Consider the following 20,617-nt stretch of genomic DNA (forward strand, 5'->3'; position numbering starts at 1 on the left):
CTGTGTCTGGAGCTAATTCACTTTCACTGGGGAAGAGACGGAGGGGAAGTGGACTATTTTACTGCGCATGCAGGGACACAATTATGGCGCAGAAGAAGAAAGCAAACCCAGATTTAATGTTTACATATACAATTAATAACATCATAAATTTGTGGATTATGTAAGAACAAAATGGACATGAAAATGACCCTTAATGCAACAGGTATTTGAGATGCTTCCACTTTGCTGGCATACAGTGTCTGGAGATCATGAGCTTTGTGCCAAGGCTTCCCTCTGCAGTGTCAGGGAATAAAAAGCTGATATGTCTCATTCTTGGTGCCCTGTAGAGGGATCCTAGTGCTGGGGTGTGGGTAGACCATCAGCAGGATTCATCTAGGGATGGTTGGTGTCATTTTTAAAAAAGAGAGCACCATTTAGAAGGAAAAAAACGAGGGGGAGATGAACATTAGTTTCTTCTTCACTGGATGCATTTTAACAGCATGGATTCTAAAATTTGACTGAAATTAGAAACAGTGGTGAATGGACAGGGATATACTGTTAAGGATGATGATGAAAGCATTCTGCAGTGACCAGAATAGATTAGATTAAAATTGTCAGGGATGGAAAAAAATGTGAAACATTCCACAGACTTGCACAGACTTGTGTTTAATAATTAATCATCAGTGGTGTTTTAGCAAAGCCATTATTCTAACTCTCACTAAGGTCTGACACCTTCAGCTGCCTTTACACACATTTATCAAAGTAATGAGGCTTCAGTGCAGAGTGCAGAGTGGCCGCGAGGCCGACACAAGTATCACATTCGAAGCAGCATATCCATATCTGAGTTGTTTACACCAAACTGTGTGATGGTTAAGAACACACACTGCTGTCTCTCTTGCTGAAAACACAAATCTGGCACAGGTCGAGTTTCCATTGCTTTTAAAAAATTTTCTTCTCTGGGTCACATCATCATCCAGCATTCACCTGATCCACACACAAACTCCCCCTATTATTGCTACAAACACCAGAGACCTGGAAGAGCAATGAAATGAAGGTGATGGATGTCAGTTAGGTTGATAAACAACTATAGTTTCCACTCCTCCTTTCCAAGCTCTGACTTCACCATCAAGGTTTATGTGCTTTTAACCAAAAAAAAAAAAGGTTCAATGTGACTCAGGACCAGAATTTAAAAAGGAAATCTGGCACTTTAAATGTTTAAAGAACTGAAAACTGGAGAGAGTGACACATGTAACATGTAAGTCTCACAACCTCTGTAAAATACAGTAGTTTTGGGAATGGTGGAAATAAAAAAAGCTAAGGTAGGAATGATCGTTTTAAATTAAGATTTACTTCAAATATCCCCTTAAGCTGATCATGCCAAAAGCTGAGTAATGCCAATGAAACAAATTTGGCCCGAATGGCTGGCATTGTAAAACAGGCTTGCACAATCTCCCCAATGGAATGACGGGCCTGTTTGCATGACAATTGCACTATAATGTATGTATTTAAAAGTCGGAGTGAAGCAGCATTTTTCACACGTTACATCTTGTACGTTCACTTCACTACAAACTTGTCCATCAATAGTAACTTGGTTGCCATGGTTTCAAGAGAAGTGACTGCTACGACTGGGGTGGATGGTGTTCACGCAGCACCGATCCCTTCTTTGTAGAAGTTGGCATCCTCTACTTCCTGTTTCACACATTCTACCAGAGGTCACCAGTCTATCAATCAGATATTTGTACCTTTCAGTGCCTTTCAGTAAAGTTTTTCTGGGCACATTGGAGACACGTTCATTCATTCTTTCTTGCTGCAGGAAGCAGGAAACCCCAGTTTAAGTTATTTTACAGTGTAAGCTAACAGAAAGCGCTGGAGATGCAGATGTTTTAACTGAGTGCTCAGGCCATAGCAATTTTCACTGTCAAAATATTGAATTACTTCCTCTGCCAAACAGAGGCCAGTCAAATTTTCACTGTCACTGACTTTCTTTGTTTTTGTTTCTTCACCTCAATTTAAACACTTGCATGCTAGCTTATTTTCTTTCTGCAAACTTTAGACCTGATGACAACATTTACAGTGGTTGCCACATCACAGCGACCAACAATCAAAACCTTCGGGGTGCCGAAAGCTGAAGAAAAATACTTTTAAAAATGAGTGTCAGCAAAGGTAATGGTAACATATTTCAAGACAAAAGCCAGCATTTACTGGCACAGGGTGTTATTGTGTGTCACGTGTGTTCTTGGCTTATGCATGAAATGACACTGTGATAACTTCCTGAGATATCGCAGAGACGTCCTGCCCCCAGACGTCTGGATGATCTTCTTCTACCAGGACACACAGCATCTCTTCTCTAATACTGAGGCAGTAATTTACAACATCTGAGTCACTCGGCAGGGTGTTCTTTTTAGAAGACAACAGGGGAGCAAGAAAACTGTGGAAAACATTTAAGACAATCTGTGCACACCATTAATCACTCCATCGCATCACACGGCCAGACATCCAAATAAGACTCTCTGGCTTTAAAGGAAGTCCTCACTGTGCATGTGACATATATTCTATTAGTCATTCTGCACAGCCACCAAAAAATATTTTTGTCATGACCATGGTTAGCGTTGCTTTCATTAAATCCTTGGAATGATTTTTTGCTATTTGACCATGGTGTCTTTGTTTTTCCTGTTTTATTTTGAAGGTCCAGTTTCCTTGTGTCTCCCTGTCTGATTTACTTCCTGTTGTGTTTCCCTCCATTGTTATTACCTGCTCTGCCTTAATCCCTTTCACCTGTATCTTGTTATCCCTTGTGTATCTAAGTGCCCCCCCCATCTTCTTGTGTTGTCAAACTGCGTTCCTCCTGTGTGTGTTCATTTGTTCCTCCTGTGCTTCTACTGACACTGTTCTTTGTTTGTGGTTGGTTTTTGTTCAGCTATTGTTTGTTGCTGCTGGTATTTTTTGGGATTTTGTTTGGGACTTTTGGCTCTAAATTATTGAAAACTCTCCTTTTTTAGTCTGCATTTGGGTTCCCTTTCTCTGAAATCTCAAACAGTTTTCGACAACACAGAACAATACAAGGAGAATCTGCAGAATGTTTCCCTGATTCCACCTGTTAACTTTCAAAGCATCTGAACCCACCTTTTATATAAAAATGGTTCACATACTTTGGCTTCGGCGTGACATTACATCCATGTGGGACAACCAGCGTTTGATTTCTTCTCCTTGCAAAGGTTTCTACATGACCTGTGTGGGTGGGATTTGTTGATAACATGATTTCATAAATTCAACACAACAGAATGTTTTTGGGGTGATCCTATGCTTTGGGATCATAACATCAACAGGGCAACAATTCTTCTCAAAACCTTTGCTTGTGCGTTCAGCCAACTGCCCTGAGCGGAAGGATGAACAGAAAGAATCTTGTTTACTTCCTTTGTTGCCTGCAGAACTGTTGGAGGATGGCGGGCTGTGAGAACCGCATTAATTGCCTGTTGCTTGCTCATGTTTAGCGAGGGTCAAACACTGGCAGCTTTTATACAGAGTTGCTTGTCATAATGATGTAATCAGACATTTTTCGATTCATTGGGCCAAGACTTATTCCCAGATGTGTATTTGAACTGTTGGACCTGAACGTCCCTAAATTGCCAGCTTGAAATGTAAGGTTGGGGTTGAGTTCACAACTTCAAATAAATATGAAATACTGAAAGAAAGTGTTTCCCTAAATTTACTCATTCTACCTACCTATTTAGGTTAATGGTTGGATGATTACACAAGAAAAGTCCTCACTTTACTTTCACCCTCTTTTCTCACAATTGCATTTTCATTTTTGAGATACAATCATTCTTTAATGATTTCCAGATTCCCATTTTCCTGCCTATGCTGATGGGATGTGTAGAGTTACGGCAGCGCAGGAAGATATATTGAGCAAATCTATAAGAGCTGAGAATTCTGGGGTCATTTTACAGAGAACGTGTGCAAGTGTTACTAAGAGATCCAAAGGGAATGGCCCATAAACAAAAAAGATTGATGTGCATGGACAGTAAAGGCAAGCAGCATGAACGGTGTAGTATGAGTCGGAGAACAAAGTGAGAGTGAGAGCTCTTCGGTGCAGAGGAGGAGGAGGAGGAGGAAAAGGAGGAGGAGGAGGAGGAGGAGGAGGAGGAGCTCTGGCCTTGGGTCCCTGGGCACAGAAGGTGCTGCAACATAGCTAAAACTCCACTGCCTACACAAACTCATCCTGCATTGTTGTGGCTCACAGATGTTTACATGAAAATACAGCATAGGTACATTTTACTGCACAGTCTTCAGTAGCAGAAAGCAATGCTAAGACAGCACGACAAGTCCATGATCATTTTAAGGCACTTGTACTTCACATTATTTACATAGTGTTTATTGTACCTTTAGCTCACTCTTAGCATGAACATTTTTAGTCCACCAAACAAAGCAGTTCCTCTGCAGGTTTAATCAGCACTACCAATGTTTCACTGTCCTTCAGTGGTTCATAAGCTTATAAATGTATTTAAAAACTCCTAAAGGACAGATCTGAAGCTCAGTAGGAAGCTTCTGCTCTTTCCATCTTGACATTGACTCCTTAGACAGATCTTGCAGAGGTCAGACAAGGACACAAGTGTGCATCATTGAAAATGTCTCACCTTTGACCCTTTTCTCCACTTTTTAGAGCATCGCTGAAAGTGTTTGCAGAACTTTAAGGTCTGATTTTAAATATGTGAGTGAGTCATTAATACTTATATTTTATATAAAAACAGAAGTCTATGGAGCAGAGATGTTAGTAACACAGAGCCTCCTGGCTTACTCTTTACACACAGGCACAGTAAATCTTAATTTTTCATACTACACTTTCATTGGCACAGATATAAAATTCAGCACCCAATTTGTACATATTGTCAAGTTGGAAAGAGAATGTCCTGCACGTTTGGGATTTTGATGCACAGTGAGAAGACACTCTGAGGATAGGTGCAGCTAGCAGGAATGCTATGTTCCAGAGGAGAATTTCCTGCTCATTATTGACTCCAGGCTTTGGCATGATACTTCTGTCTGAACACCGAAAAACTTTAAGCGTTCAAGATAAATTAGGGTGATGCAGCCGTGTGGCGTTTAATGTTGAACAAATTCGATTTTGAGACATTTTCCTTGCTGCTGAACTGGAGTTCATTTGAGGGTATGAAAACCTGGCATGGTATGAAATGGATTACTGCCACATGCAAGGTTAGTTCTTGGATTTGAGTTAGCTGAGCAGGTGATAGCCATGGTTAGCTGGCAACCACATGACCTGAAAGCTTAGTTCAAGCAGAGGATGACACATGATGTATTTAGGCTTTTATGAATGTTCACTTTCATCTGCTTTTTAAACACTGCCAGCACACTAAACTGCTGCAGTAACTTTGATCACATCACCCCCTTCAAAACTCTGTTGTTTGTTCACTTGATGCTAAAAGCAAAACGTTTTACGCAACAATGGTCATTTCAAAAATCGACAACACAGAGATTAACGAGCCACACATACCAATCACATCCATACACAGAAGTGGAGCCTAACCACATGTGCTGTTAATTCCCCAGCTAAGTTAAACAGGATTAAAGAGGAAAACATAAAATTGCCTCTTTGAGGAAATAAATTCAGTCATAAAAACAAAGGAATTTGCTAATGGTAGAGGTTGATGTTGAAAAGCTATCCTAGGTTCATGAGCTGAGCTAATGAAGCTGAGAAATGTGCAGAGACTGGATGGTTTATACTCACATGCCAAGCTATCATCTTATCTCACCTTGGCTTAATGGAACTGACAAAGTGTCGTCATGAAGGCCGTGGGGGAAAACCGTACACTTTGTAAACCCGGCCTTTTCTTGAAGGCCAAAATTAAATCTTGGAAGAAGCTTTTATGAGGCAAGGATCTCATCATGCCGTATTTTGTTTGGAATCATTTGTATTTCTCGAAGAAAAGACTATAAGAATGTATTAAATATCACATTTGACAGTATTTTTACATTTTGAGATCCTATCTAAAGTGCTTTTAGAAGCTTGACTGTGTTTTTAAGTGGCTACAGTTTAGTTCGGCGATCTGGCACCTTGTGTTGTGTGCTCCTGTTTTCCCCATTTTTCCAACTCCACAAGGGTCTTGTGTTGATTTATCGGCATGTTAAGCACTCGAATGTTTATGCCTCGTACCCTGGATGACACCATCTGCTACTAATCTGTATTTCCGTCGTTGACTACACGCAGCAGCCCAGAAGTGTTCAGGACAGAATCAAGAACAAAGACACTAATTTCTCTGTCTGTCTTCCTGTGTGGCTCCATCTGGGCATCCCACCACTATCTGCAGCGTATCACTCGCAGTTGTCACAGTTAGCTTCTACTGTGGTAGCAGTGCTGCATCAATATGACGGTATAAGAAGAAGCCAAGGCCAGCAAACACCTGTGCCTTTTCTCTTTTTTAATCTATTAACAAAGAATGTGCATAAAAGGTGATCTAATCAGTGGCTATTTTTTCTGCCCGATATGAGTGTTTGCAGTGACAAATCCTTCACTTCACATGAAGAAAAATGTTGCTCAAAGAGATGAGACTCCTGCTGCCGATGGAGTGGAGGTATGCTAAACGTATTAGCTAAAGTAAATTTGCTGACCTGGCACCAGTACACAAAAAAGCATGAACAAGAACTTGTAGTGAACTGCAGACAGTTGCCCCGTGTGTGTTTCACGGCTGCTGGTTATAGAAGTCTGCTTCAATATCGGATTTTGTGTCCCTATTAATCAATTAGATGGAAAAAAAATAGGTTTAAAATGGTCAAAATTATCCTTTAAGTAGTTGCATGAGTCAGAGATATATGACAGCAGTTTTTGACATGTGCACAAATACTCCCCTCCCTTATGTTTGAGTTCATGAAAACAAAAGAGCAGAGATCCTCAGAGCTCCTCGGGGGATCATTAAACTGCACATGGCTCATGATGTATATCTTATATCCATAGAGGAGAACGAAGTCCAAGCTGGATACTGGGAGTGAGAGTGGACTTCCAGACTCCTTTACAGGAACAAAATTACTGATGATGCTGAAATAAAAAATGAATGTTCTCACAGTCTGTGTCTATCAAAGTGAATGACAATGGTATTGTGAGAGATCAAACTTTGGACTGCATTATGATGTACGGGTGTGGCTCACCCTGAAATCCTTTTATTTTCAAGCATAAACACGTCATGCTTTACTGGTGAGATCAATGTGGGGAGTGTACCCAAAATGACCTCACACAGACAAAGAATGCAGTTTGTGCAGTATATTACTTTGAGTTTGAGAAGAAGTGCGCTCACTGAATCTTAGAGTAGCAGGTTAATTCATTCACGAGAAGATACACACACACGCACATTCCAGCACACAAATGGAGAAAGAACATGGCTGCATAAATTTAACAGAAGATAATTTATTATTTTGCTCCAGAAGAAGCTGCTTTGCAGGAACACTAAAGCTCACCATGACAGGCTAGACTCAGCCTTGCCAGTACATACCTATCTTTGTGGCAAAGATCCATAACGTGGTGTGTGACAAAACAATAGGTACCACCCTATAAATCCTGTGCAGCCCTTAAAAGTATAACATCAAGTTTTGTGATAGGGAAACCTGGCAACTTGAAAAGTATTTTATGATCCTGCTGAGGTTGATGTAGCACAGAGAACAATCCTCTGCCTCGGTATCAATTAAAAACACACAGTCCAAATAGAGACTAAATCAATCGCAGAATGTTGGACAGAGGACAAGGCGGAGACAAAAATTCCTCTGAGGGAGTTAGGAGCAAGTAGTCCATAAGTGGATTTATCGTCCGAGTCAGCATCACATAATGCGTCAAATACAGTATCGCCTTCTAATAGACGGAGGGTGAGTGGCGCTTGAGGTTTCACTCTACTTCAGATAGGCCTGTCTGAAAGTGGGTTAACTGGTGCCGGTGATGATAACAGCTGCTTAATGGGTGATAGTGGGCGAGTGGAAGAAAGCGTGACTTTTAAAGAAAGTAAAGAGTCAGGAAACATTATACAACCCTGGTATTAAACTGGAGACGGAAGAAAAGACTTGCTGCCACGATCCAAACCAAACATGACAGTGTCAGTTTTCAGGGGTCAGCAATCTGACTGGCTGTGATGCACTGCATTATAATGTCTCTCATTAATGTTTCCAGTGGCTCTTTGTGGGATCAGTATCAGTCAATGAACCCTGGGCATCCGTGACATGTTTTGCAGATGTTCCGATGGAGCTTTCTTGTCATTAAAAACTTGTCTTTCATGACTAAGATCCTTATGGTTGCCCTTTTTTCTTTCTTTCAGTGCAATATGCCTATTGAGTAAATGATCCGTCTATTATTATCAACTATGTACCCTTTCAAAATTAGATTATTTTACTATTATACATTAGTGTGTGGTGTGACTTTTCATTGTTACTGAGGCCCGAAAAAATGTGTGTGGGTGTGTCTGTATGAACAGTAGGAGCATCTGTGTGTCTGGCAGCCGAAGAGGTTGCACCCAGTTGATGTCATAGCTCTATGTGCTGATCTACTAAGTAGGCCTTGGCCACAGTTAGTGATATATGTGTAGAGGTACATCTGTTCCACATACTGAACAAACTAAATGTGATGCTTGACCATCAGGGAACAGCCGGTAACAGCTGCTAATGAGATTGTCTTGGGCAAATTTAGCGACAATCGTCTAGATTTGAGTAAAAACTTGATCACAGCATCACAGTGAGGATGAACGACTCAAACTAAACACTGATATCCTGTCACGGTGAAATTAGTCCTTTGAAATATTTTAAGCACAGAAGAGAATACAACTCATACATCTTCTTCCAGACTCAGCGAACTGAATGAGAAAGATTTATTAATACAATAATTGTGAATGTGCATTGGCGTCCTAGACCCCGTCGTGAGGACCACGTCCGAAAGGGGGGAAAGCTCGAGCGGAGAGGCCGCTGATCAGAAGACCCCCCCCTGGGTCTAGACCTGGTGGGGGTGTAGAAGCAGGAGAGCAGGAGAGAGGAGGCCTTGAACTACATGGATCGGGAGGTGCTTGGGGTGGAGGAGGCTTTTAAATTTCTTGCTACGCTATGATTGGGCAGGAGAGGGATAGATTGACAGCTGATTGGTGAGGGAGGTGCCATCTATTAAACACCTGTCTATGTGGGAGGTCACTAGAGGGAGTGCAGTGCAGTGAAAGCGAGAGTGTTATGAGTCAAGTAAGACCCGCTGCTGGGATGAAACAGTCTGAGCTTCCCATCCAGGGTCCCAGTTAGCAGCTAAAAGAGAAAAAAAAGACATCATGATTAGCTTCACTCTTCTGAACTCTCACATGAACTGTCACGCATTACTCTTCTTTTAGCTTTCTAGGACCATGTTACATAATAGCACACCTGCTTTCTTAGCATCACTAAGATCAAGATCTATACTTTGTTTCCCATTGAAATTCTCGATTTTCCATACCTGCCATTTATCACAAAAAACCTGAAGCAGCCCAGCCTTCACTCTGTTATATAACCTTGTTTAATAGATGTGGGGATGGAGGTTCCCGCCAGCGCTAGTCATGTTGAGTCAACTGTTTACAGATTAATACACCCACACATCAATAAACTAACATTAATCCACACACACTCTCACCAACATGTGCACAGAGCAGCACACATGAAGACAATCAGCTCTAGACCATATTTCACATTAGTGCACATTATCTCATCTCTTTCTATCAGCCAGTAGAGCAGATGAGGGTGAGGAAGCATTACCTCAACACTCTGACAGCCAATTAGCAGCTATAGCACTAGTAAAGCCTCCACTTGGAGTTCAGAACGAAGCCTGATCCATACATGCAGCTGCTCAGTATTAGAGAATATAACAGAGCGATGATCATTTCAGACAGCTAACAAACATAATACTTCAAACCAATTATATTTGTACCACATTTTTAAGACTTTTTAAATGCAGTTTTAAAGACTTAAAACGTCCCCTCTTAGCCAGGCCTGCTACTGCAACAAGATAAGATCGCAGCCTATCCTTATGCAGCTTAATTATTGGATGATCTCTATGCTGTAGTCTGATGATCATAGAAGTAAAAGAAAGCTGAGGTAAGGAATCAAACAAGCCTCATACACACAGACAGGTGGATATCAATTGATCAACATAGTGATTCCTGAAAGGTTGTAAAGACAGAGTATCTTTCTAAAGTATACTAACAACAGGAATCTTGGAAAACAGCAGCTTGCCAGGCAGTGATAAAAACCACACTTGGTACCACAATAGTCCAGCATTTTCCCATGTACTAAAACAGTTTTATGTAAGAGAAATCATCTTTTACCAGCACGCAGATGCTTGTGCTGGGAAAGGGAGTCACACTAGTGGAGGTCTGAGGATGACTCAAACATAAACCGGGGTGGGTTTAATCTCTGTCTGAGCAGTGAAAGTCTCAGATAGAGGATTTCCAAGTGCGTGCGTGTGTGAAGCCCAGGGACAAGGCAGGCACTATGTATTCTTTATTCATTCTATGGTGTTTTAGTGTGTAAAAGCATTTGGAGCACTCCCACAAAATAAGTAGTTCAACAGCTCATTCCTCCATCTCTTCTTTTTCTTTTACTCTGACCTCTGGCTGAATGACCTTGATCAACAATAGCCAGGCTGCCTGAGTTCTGCCCCTGGGCTGCTAGTATAAAACTTAAGAGGGTCAGAGAGCAGCTCACTTCATCAGCTGCCATCCAAAAGCATTATCTTCGAGGTATTACATTCATATAAACATGCAATGTGGATTTGAAACCAGATTTTCCAAAAACAACTTAAATGGAATTTTTACCATTTACACTTGCAGCAAACATCTGCAATCCAACACATTCCATCTGTGCAACCTGCAGCTTTTCTACCTTTAGGCAAAAACTTTGGAGTCAGAACAAGTGAGTTATTTGTGTTTCCCCTGTTTTATCTGGTAATAGAATGCCCAGCCTAAATATCAATGGATGTTAATCCATTTTGATTTTTGATTTTTCAGCAACTCATTTAAACTTTCTAGGAATTCTAGGTAAAATCAGATTGAGAGTTCATGGTGTGTCATGCATACTGCATAATCTTAAAAAAAGTTATCATCTGGCATGCTGGCTGAGCACCATGGTAACAGGAACACAAATCAATAGTTCAAAGCAGAGATACAAGGGATGATTAAAGAATGCAATGTGGATTAGATTTTCAATGCTGAACTCCGGTGTCAAATGTTGGCATTCTGAATGACAGAGAGTGTCTGTAGTGGTGTGAATAAAAGCCCAGCCTTTGATAGTACAGGGAACAATGTGTTTTCCCTCTGACAAGGATATCATTCATCAGGTGCTGAGAGCAAACGTCACAAATGCCAACATACCGAGCTGTTCTGTGCCAAACGAGGAGAAGGAGTATCCACATGAGTGATGGGGACAGGAGCAGGCAGTTACAAGCTCAGTTTAGGGTTAATTGAAAAAAAATGTTAGGTCTCTTTCTAGGAATTTTATATTGATGATGATTTCTGGTTACTTCTTTTATATTCTATATATAAGTATGTTTTTATTTTAAAAAGAGCATATTGTTTTTGTGAATGACAATAAAAATTAAATCATATTAACATTTTTCCTGCCCCTCGCAAAAAAAAAAAAAATTTGAAAAACACACTGTCCTACACATTCAGTCAAAGAAAGGACAGCAATGTTAAACGACACTACAGCCAGCAGAGGAAATTCTGTCTACTACATGTGAAAAGATTTTGATACTTAAAAACGCCTCTTGTGACTTTGCAACTTCCTGTTCATTGCAGTTCCAGCTGTGCTGAACACAGGCCAGTAGATTTCAGAGAGGCTGTCTCAGCTCAGTCTGTGTCTCACTCCAATGTGACATTCTGGAGCAGACAGTGGAGTCCAGCTCTGTATTTGCTGTCTGGCCATTACAGTAAAAAGAAAGTGTTTCACTGGCTTCAGTCAGACGAAGAAGAAATAAAAATGGATCAAGATAAAATATCAAACCCAGAAAATAACTCTGGACATTGTTCTGGATGAAACATGGTGAATGGGTCAACTGAGAAGCTGCTGTTTAGAATAGGAATAGACTAATAGTAGGTTAATATTCTCAAATGCTTACAGTGCATAAATACATTAGGCATTTACAAATAATAAAAATAAGAATAATATAATTATATTTATAAATAATTCATTGTTCTTGCTACACTTTTTTACAAAATCTACCAAAGACACGTGGCCAGCTTCGATCACTTAAAAAGCTAATTATGTAATAATTGCAGCTCTAATGATGTCATTGTGCTGAAACCTTGGGTCAACCTCCAGGGATGCTTTCATGTCAAGGTTTATTCCTGCCAAGGAGTCTGTTACAAATGCCAAATGGACTCAAATGATATGGTACACTCAAAAAAAATAGTCTAGTGGTAAAGCAGCTGCCTGTTAGCCAAAAACCACTATTATGAAGACAAGGATCATGACAGTCACTTAGATATTTTACTTTTACTGTTCATCTCCATTTGGACGTTAGTATATGTGTTAGGATTTAGAGACAGCTGTTTGTGTCAATAAGAGGTCACCGTCCTGCATCAACTCCAACACATAAAGTCCAAATGTGATCCACAAGTGCTTAAAATGGAGGAGATCAGAAATGTCTCACTTATGCCAAAGGCCTTGTTTCATTGAAAGAGAACCAGAACCCTGTTCCAACATGCACATTTCAGTTAAATACTGAGCAGCTGGGTGGAGGATTCAAGGATGCTTTTACAGAAACAAATGCAAACAGAGATGGACACAGGCTCATCGTGTCTCATGATGAGCCTCAAACACACATGATCGTCAGGACACAGACTGGCAATAATGAGGAAAGGTCTGCATACAGGAGATGTGGGTATAGATGGAGGTCCAAGTCTTTCACTGATTTGCCTTTAAATATGACAGCTGCTGTCATTTCCTGGTGAGGTCAGGCTGAATCACAGACAAGGCACAGTCACAGTCTAATAATATCAATGATAAATACAGGTAAAGGAGGGGGGATCACTGTGTCCTTTAAAAGAATTCACCATTGAGCTGATCTTTGGCAAGGACCACCATGATGTTTCCACTGCTGATGTGGAACTGTGTAATTGGAGCTATCAGCAGCTTGGGATGAGACAACAAACCTAAACTGAAAGAGAGAGAGAGTTCTCAGTAATTCAAATAGAGCGCAGCGTCATGATGTCTGTTTCTCCATTCTGACCTAGTAACCTGTTTCTTTATTCACCGTTGATCTGCCTGTGGTTTCAAATCTCTTTAATTCCAAAATTAATGGGAGAATTTACCTATAGCTGCACAATCACCTGGTAGAACCTTGAATTGAGGCTTTGAACACAGCTCTGTCACATGCACTACCAAAAGAAGGGCAGTACATCATTATATGTCCAACTAGCAGACACAACAACACTCCTGCAAGTGTGAAAACACTTCTCCTCCAATTTGCAAGTTCACTTTTATAGGAGTGCATTTTGGGTCCAACATGGGGGAGCTTGCAAAACTTTACAGAGGCACACCACGTGAAATCCCTCAAGATTTTACAAGACAACAAAGTGAAGTGACAATAAAAACTGGGACCTCTCATTACAGAGGAAAGTACAGGAGGGAAAAGAGCCCCAGAGGTCGATCTGCCTGCTTGATGGTCTTTTAAGTATTAGGCTGGAAAACATGAGTGAAAAATGAGTGGAAAGTATGCATTGCATTATCTGTCTGTGTCTTACATCAGAAGGTTCTCAGAGCAGAAGAACATCTGGCTCTCAAATGTGGTTAAATAGCAAGGTGAGCGCAGGTTGGGGACAGTGTCTTTTTTTCATAGGAGAAAGTACAGACTCAGGAAATACAAAAATGTTATCATTATATCACATGGCCCTAGTCCCAGTAAAGACTGACCACATTTTCCCAGGACTTTTTGAACTCTCCGTCATCTTTTCACACTTTTTGGCCAAAAAAAAATCAATAAATCAAGAAACTTTGTGAATGTCATTCCTGTCAGCCGTTAGTTGAAGCAAACTGAGTGTAACTGCTGTAGACGTTGCCTCACAGAGCTGAGCCAGGCACTTAATATGTTAATCAACTGTCTGAGCTACAGCAAAGAAACACTTTTGAGTTAATATGAAGTGAAACTCTCTGTAACTCTCTCTGAGCGAATCGACACTGTCAGCAGTATTTAAAGGACTGGAGGCTTAAAACAAGCCATCTGCCAACCAGCATCTGCTGATAAATAGATGTGAGAACTCTGGAAAATACCAGTAAGTGAAGCTTGTGCTGAAGATCAAGTGAATAATGAACTTGAACAGTCTCTTCAGTGAGAGAACAAAATGTACAAGTATCATAACATTTCTGCAAAAATAAACACAATATTTTGAGTTGAGAGAAGCAGGGTGGTGATCATCCACGTTGGCTATCCATCATGGGATCATCCATCACACAGTGAACAGAGCTAAAGGCTTCGTCAGACCACCCTGGATGTAAGTTTGAGAAAGCAGTTTCTAAATACAATACGGTGCACAATGAATGCATGTCCACGTCCCCAGCTGTGTGCTAACTGCCTTCAGATAATTGCTTGACAAATACTTGACAGGAGCCAATTTGCCTATACAGAAATGGAGCTTAGCGAAGTTTCAGTCAGGAAGACTTCCGTTGCCAGCTTCCTGGGTCACTCACTCCTCCTCCTTCTCCTATTATCTCTCTCCATCCACCCTTTTCATACTTTCTTTTACTCTCTCCCCTTTCTATGGTTCTAGTCAGCTAATTAATAGAAGCACCTCATTCTCCTGTCAGTGACCATGTCCTCACTCATGCAGCCAATCACATTTAAGCGTTATATTTAAAACATGTCCTCTCTACTGTCAGTGTTCTTCTCAGATTGAACCTCCACTTCCTCCCCAGGCACCACCAGGCAGAAGCCCAGGCCAGGGCAGCTACTGATCGTCTCCATCATCCAGCTCCTCTCCACCACCACCATCAGGTCTAGACCCCGGGGGGGGGGGTATTTTCGTCAATTTCACCTCCCTTTCTTCCCCCTTTTGGAAGATGTCACATCGGGGTCTATACGCCAAAACAAATTCTATTGTACATAATCAAATCAATTTGTACGTTCTTGTTACTTTGTCTCTCCTTATTGAACTGCAGAAAAACGAACCCACGAGGACCCGAACATTCAGCCTCTCCCACAAGGTCCAGATAAATATTTAGATGCCACAGCTCTTAGGCAACAGTTAAATCATCCTTACAGCAACTTCTAACCTGCTATGAATCAGGATATTCTCATGCAAACATGATGATTTTCAGTGTCAGCAGACTTCTCTCAGCTTTTTTTTAGCATAGCCCTCCAATTTTTTTCATGCAACTGTGAACTTTACAACTTCTCTTTGCAGGTTTATGTAGTATGAAAAAAACAAGAAGACACAAAAGCTGCTTGATGTAGCACATATAACTAGATTTTGAGTAAACAAATGTGCATTCAGCTCATATCTGCAGTGAAAAGGTTTTAATTATTTTCCCAAATGTCCAGATTTCCAGGTGGAAATACGTCAAGGTACCACTGTAATACTACAGTAGTACGTGTTCAGGTTTGGCTCCTAATTTATCATACACAAGTCATCAGATAAAACCATTTTTTGTGCCAACATTTCTTAATTTTTCTGCTTTCACTGCAGGTTCTATCAAATAAAACAGAATGTGCAGAAGTATTGATGCGGAGCAAACATAGTCTGACTGATGAAGTGTGCCTTCAACCTCTGCAGATCACTGTAATTCAGCCAGTTAATGGCCACAGACCAAACTTTCCACTTTCAAACTCGGAAATCTGAATGTATCACCGCGCTGCAAAGTTTAACAGCGTACACAGATGGACATGCAGATTTAAAACATGTGCCTTCAGTCGAAAAGACAGTCAACAAGTCTCATGAGATGTCCGGCAGATGTTGTGATTTTATATTTTTAAAGTGTTTCTTTCGCAAATCTGCTTGCTTTGAATGGCTCCAAAGGAAAACCATTAAAACAATAAAACATCTCTGAGGGGAATTGTTGCTCAGAAATACTCAAAGCGTTTTGTAGCAGACATTAAAGGTGTGCTGGTAAACACAGGACTGTTAGTTTTGATTTCTTGTGTTCCTTAATGGCAATTCAAGACAAACAAAGGTATTTTTTCCAGTTTTCTTTGGCAAACATCCTTACACTCCCTGCATTTTTATGAGTCTCTACCAGTTTATACTGATGGCAGGCTGAGTAAAGAAAGCAGCTTTAAATTTATTGTGGGGTGAAATAAAGATTCAGGATTCATATCATTTCTACCTCAGTCATAACACTGAATAAATTCACGGCTATCAGCAGAAATTCTGTGGTTGCTGACATAAAAGTCCACCCACTCTAAATTTTTGGGATGATCTCACTAAGCCCTGCTATGTGGCCTCAGCCTGGGGATATCATTCTGTCTTTGGAAAGAAGTGGTGCAAATATGTTTAAGCAAATGTCACTGAGCAGTAGTAACAGTTTCTTTGACTGAAAATGACACGACCTTATTTTCTGACACTGCTTTTAACTGCATTCTCTTTGCTTTTAAACTTGTTTCATTCATACATGTTTGAGATGTTTAAGGTAAATGACATTATTTGACATAACTGACAGTTATGTTGTTTTTTGGAAAATGAATATTAGAAGACTGAGCTGGTCTTGTGTACATACCTACAAATATTTGATTGTTGTATTCATAATGAGGGGTAATGTAGATCAACACAGGGTAAACTGTCTGTGGTTGTCTGATTCTGATTCTATGTCAGATTTCCTAAAATAGACAAAGATAAAAGATAAAAACGATAAAAAGAGAAATGCTCTTACCTCTGGTGTAGAAGGGTTGAAAGCAACACTGAGCACTGTGTCGGAGTGGTTTTGAAGTTTGTGGAGGTATGTGCTGCTGCGGATGTCGTACACATAGGCCTGAAAATAGCAGACAGAAATAACTGTAACCACGCGGTGCTTTACAGATGTAACACATCAACAATTATACAATAAATGAACACTGATGTGTACAATACACAAAGAAGCACATATTAAATGTTCCAGTGCTTTATCAGAAGAAAGTGTTATGAATTCCAAGTTTGAGGTCCAGCACACAAACAAACGTACATTTTATTTACATAATGCTTGTGTTGATGGTTTGTATACAGTCCGTCCCATTTTACTGTAACTGTTATCACACTGATTAAGGTTTCCTTAATGAGTACCAGGACTTTGTAACAGTGTGTTCTGAGACTGGGTAGACAATGAGACTTGGCTGTTGTTGATATCAAACACATAACAGGCATATAAAATCATGCAATATCTCAGTACTAATCCAAACATCTGGAAAAAATACAAAAGAGTCTAGACTTCACCAGTGAATTAAAGAAACAACTTGGAACAGGGTCTTTGACTATTAAACAAAATATGTAGAATACCAAAAACTTAACAAAATACTTTTTTCTGATTTTTTTTCTGTCTTGTCTGAAAATAGTGTTGAAAAAAAAAGTTTTCTGATTAAAACATTGAGGCAAAAGAACGAGGGATGATTGATAGGTGTTTGTGGCCTAAGATAAACGCATGTGAGTTCATATAGTTTTCATTATGGTCATGACATCTGAGAATATGACAAAAGGACATTTGTCCAAGGTGGCAACAGGAGGGTGGGCTGCTCTAAATATGGCCAAGAGCATCTAAAAGATGATTCCTGTCTTAGGAGCACACACACAGGAGACCACTGCCAAGGTCCCTAACACATAACACTCTACACAATAACCCAACAACACACTGCCACAGAGCTGGGTATCTCCAAAGAACATATCTATTTATCTATCTTATTCACTGCTGCCGGCATCCACTTGGACACAAAACTCCTTGGGCCTGAGTAGAAGTGGTTCTGGCACAATATGGGAGACAGATTCCAAAAGATTACACAAGTAAAATTCACAAGAGAAGGGCTCTTCCCACAGTCCACAAAGCCAAGCTATTAGCTGGTTACCATCTGGCCCCGTGCACCTCATGTTGCACTCTATACTACTTTTCTCCCAAGATAAAGAAGGAGCTCAGCGGTCACCATTTTGACAAAGATGATGATGTCACTGCTGCGCACCCCTTTTTGAAGGTCCAAGATGCCAGCTTCCACACAGTAGGAGTCTATATACTGCTGTAATAAGTGAGTAAATGTGAAAGATTCAATCATAACTCATTTTGTACTTCATCCAGTCAGCCTTAACTGGACACAGATTCTTAGCTTGCATTAAGAAGAAAACAAATTCTGCTTAAAGTCTATGTTAACCATCCTTCTGGGTGTAAAGTAGGTGTGTGTTCTAGATCTAACAAAACATATGCATACTATTTAAGTGAGCTCACAATCAACACTCTCTTTTGAAACTTAAGATGACGTAACTGTGTTATCAGCTTGTTAGCACAGGTTAATTTTCTATCACTACATTTGTTGATAAATTCGTTTGTGTCTGAGCCATGAGCAGAGATACAAACAGATGTGAGCATGTTTGTTACCAGACGAGAACTCATCAGATTTCAGCAGCTGTTTTTCATTACAAAACCTTCATGTGAGTTCTGTCACTAGGGTCCACGGGTAGAGTGACTCCTGTCTAAGGTCTATGAAATGTGTGGTGGCTAAAAGGGAATTAGATGCTTGGAAGAAAAAGTGCTTTAAGAATGCTTGAATAGCAGATGGATCCTCTGAGGTATCAGTAATGTCAACAGTAACTGAAACAGAGAGCACAGACGTGGTGGGAAACAACATCAACAAAATAAAAATGTATCTTCAAATTTCACTTGATAAGAAGGAGGAAATGAAAGCTGTGCATATTTCAACTACCGGTATATGGCCCACACTGAAATCATAGTACATTTAACTTGCTTTTGGCCCAAAGTGTAATATGATACAGGGAGTCTTTTTAGAGATTCTTTTTTTCCATGATTGTTTTTTGATATATTAAGACAATTACAAATGTGTCTGGCTTATAGAAGTCTCAGGGCGGCTACAAATAAATACGCTGAGGCTCACTACCGTACACTCTCCCAATTTCCGAGAAATTCTGGAAATGTCCAATCTCAACAGAGATGCTCTCTGATGTCCATGCTGTGCTGAGTGCCCGTAATTAATAATAACCAGCAGCATGCATATATTATTCCACAGCTTTCAACAAGCAGAAGAGAAGAGAAGAGAAGAGAAGAGAAGAGAAGAGAAGAGAAGAGAAGAGAAGAGAAGAGAGATGGATAAGGAAAAGGGAGGCTCTCTCCTTAAAATGGTTTCAAACTGAGTATAAGGCAGAGTCTGGAAAAGCAATTAAACAGAGCTACTCCGACATGAAGGTTGAATTTGACTTCTTTTGGAAAAAGGCTTGAATCCAAATAAAAATCTTACAGTCAAGCACGCACAGTCCTCACCTTAAATGGAGTAAAACTAATAAAGATAGGCTGCTGTCTGTCGAAATTACAAGCGCAAACAAAAAGTGGTAACAGCACAGGATATCAGAGGAATATCGTGACACACACGAGAAAGCATCATTTCTGGCAGCAGAATGGTGATGGCATATGGAGATATGGCACAACAATTAAAGGGCTTAAGTGTGTGGATGAGTGAAGTTTTATGTGGTCATCACAAAAAACTTTTTTTTTACTATCATTACTCTGAATTCATGGACCCAAACACTAAAGTATAAACAACATGCTCTACATGGAGGCTTCCTCAAGCTTACACATTCCATGCAACAGATGTGGGCTTTTAAAGCTTCTGGTGGCTGCTATAATCAACAGTGACAGATCACACGATGCAAACATTTACTGTTCGCAGTCCACACATATCCTATATCATATACACTGTGTAAATCATGTGTATACAGCCACAACACTGAAATAAGTAAAGGCTGATCATAGTGCTATTTTCTGAACCTGACAGGGGAGGGATTTCACTTCAGTGACATTCCATTTCCATCATGGAATTGGATCCTAACTCAAAACTTTTAATTGGTCATACAACTATTTTAGATGGTTTTCCCCATCCTCCCATTGTCTACTTGAACTGCTTGAAATGCTGTTATATCCCTACTTCATATCTCACTTCAACACATTTCATAGTGGTAGTCAGGTCATAGAAGAAGAATACTGTGGGGACATCCTAATCACTCCGATGTCTTCTGGGTCTGCCCCAGGGCCTCCTCCTGGTTGCTCATGCTTGGGACACCTCACAGAGATTGCCGTTGCTAGGCAATCAAACTATTGTTCTTCACCCTCTTTCTTCTTCTTCTTCTTCCATACGTTTTTTGGCGCAGCGTATCTGCAGCATACATTGACCGATTTCAGCCATTCAACTATCAAAATGTTAATCTCACAGAGATTAACATTTCAACCTTTTCTATGAGAGAGCCCTTCAACGAGGGTCATCTGCCAAATGTATCTTCTCCTATGTACATGGATGTGTGTACATGTGCTTATATGCCCTTATCTATATGTAAAGACATATTTTGCTATGAGAATATTAACCCTGTTTTGACCTATGCAGGCCGGGTCTTTTTCTTTGTGTGGGTTCCTGGTTTCAAGATCTGTTTGAAGACCTCAGTGGTTGTGGTGAGCCATCCAAACCAGAAATTGTGAT

At 40.3% G+C, this 20,617-nt stretch overlaps 1 protein-coding gene across 1 annotated transcript in view; it reads right to left on the bottom strand.

Annotated features, from left to right (window-relative positions):
* Positions 1–9,113: 9,113 nt before the first annotated feature.
* wdr27 (WD repeat domain 27) overlaps positions 9,114–20,617 on the bottom strand; it is a 30,695-nt gene continuing 19,191 nt past the window's right edge. Inside the window, exons 23-24 of the mRNA XM_028423448.1 lie at positions 16,834–16,932; positions 9,114–9,249 (exon numbers count right to left, since the gene is read on the bottom strand). Coding sequence (XP_028279249.1) covers positions 9,145–9,249; positions 16,834–16,932 — 204 coding nt within the window. The 3' untranslated portion in view covers positions 9,114–9,144. The remainder of the gene's footprint in view (positions 9,250–16,833; positions 16,933–20,617) is intronic.

Source organism: Parambassis ranga, chromosome 15, assembly GCF_900634625.1.
Source record: "Parambassis ranga chromosome 15, fParRan2.1, whole genome shotgun sequence".
NCBI lineage: Eukaryota > Metazoa > Chordata > Actinopteri > Ambassidae > Parambassis > Parambassis ranga.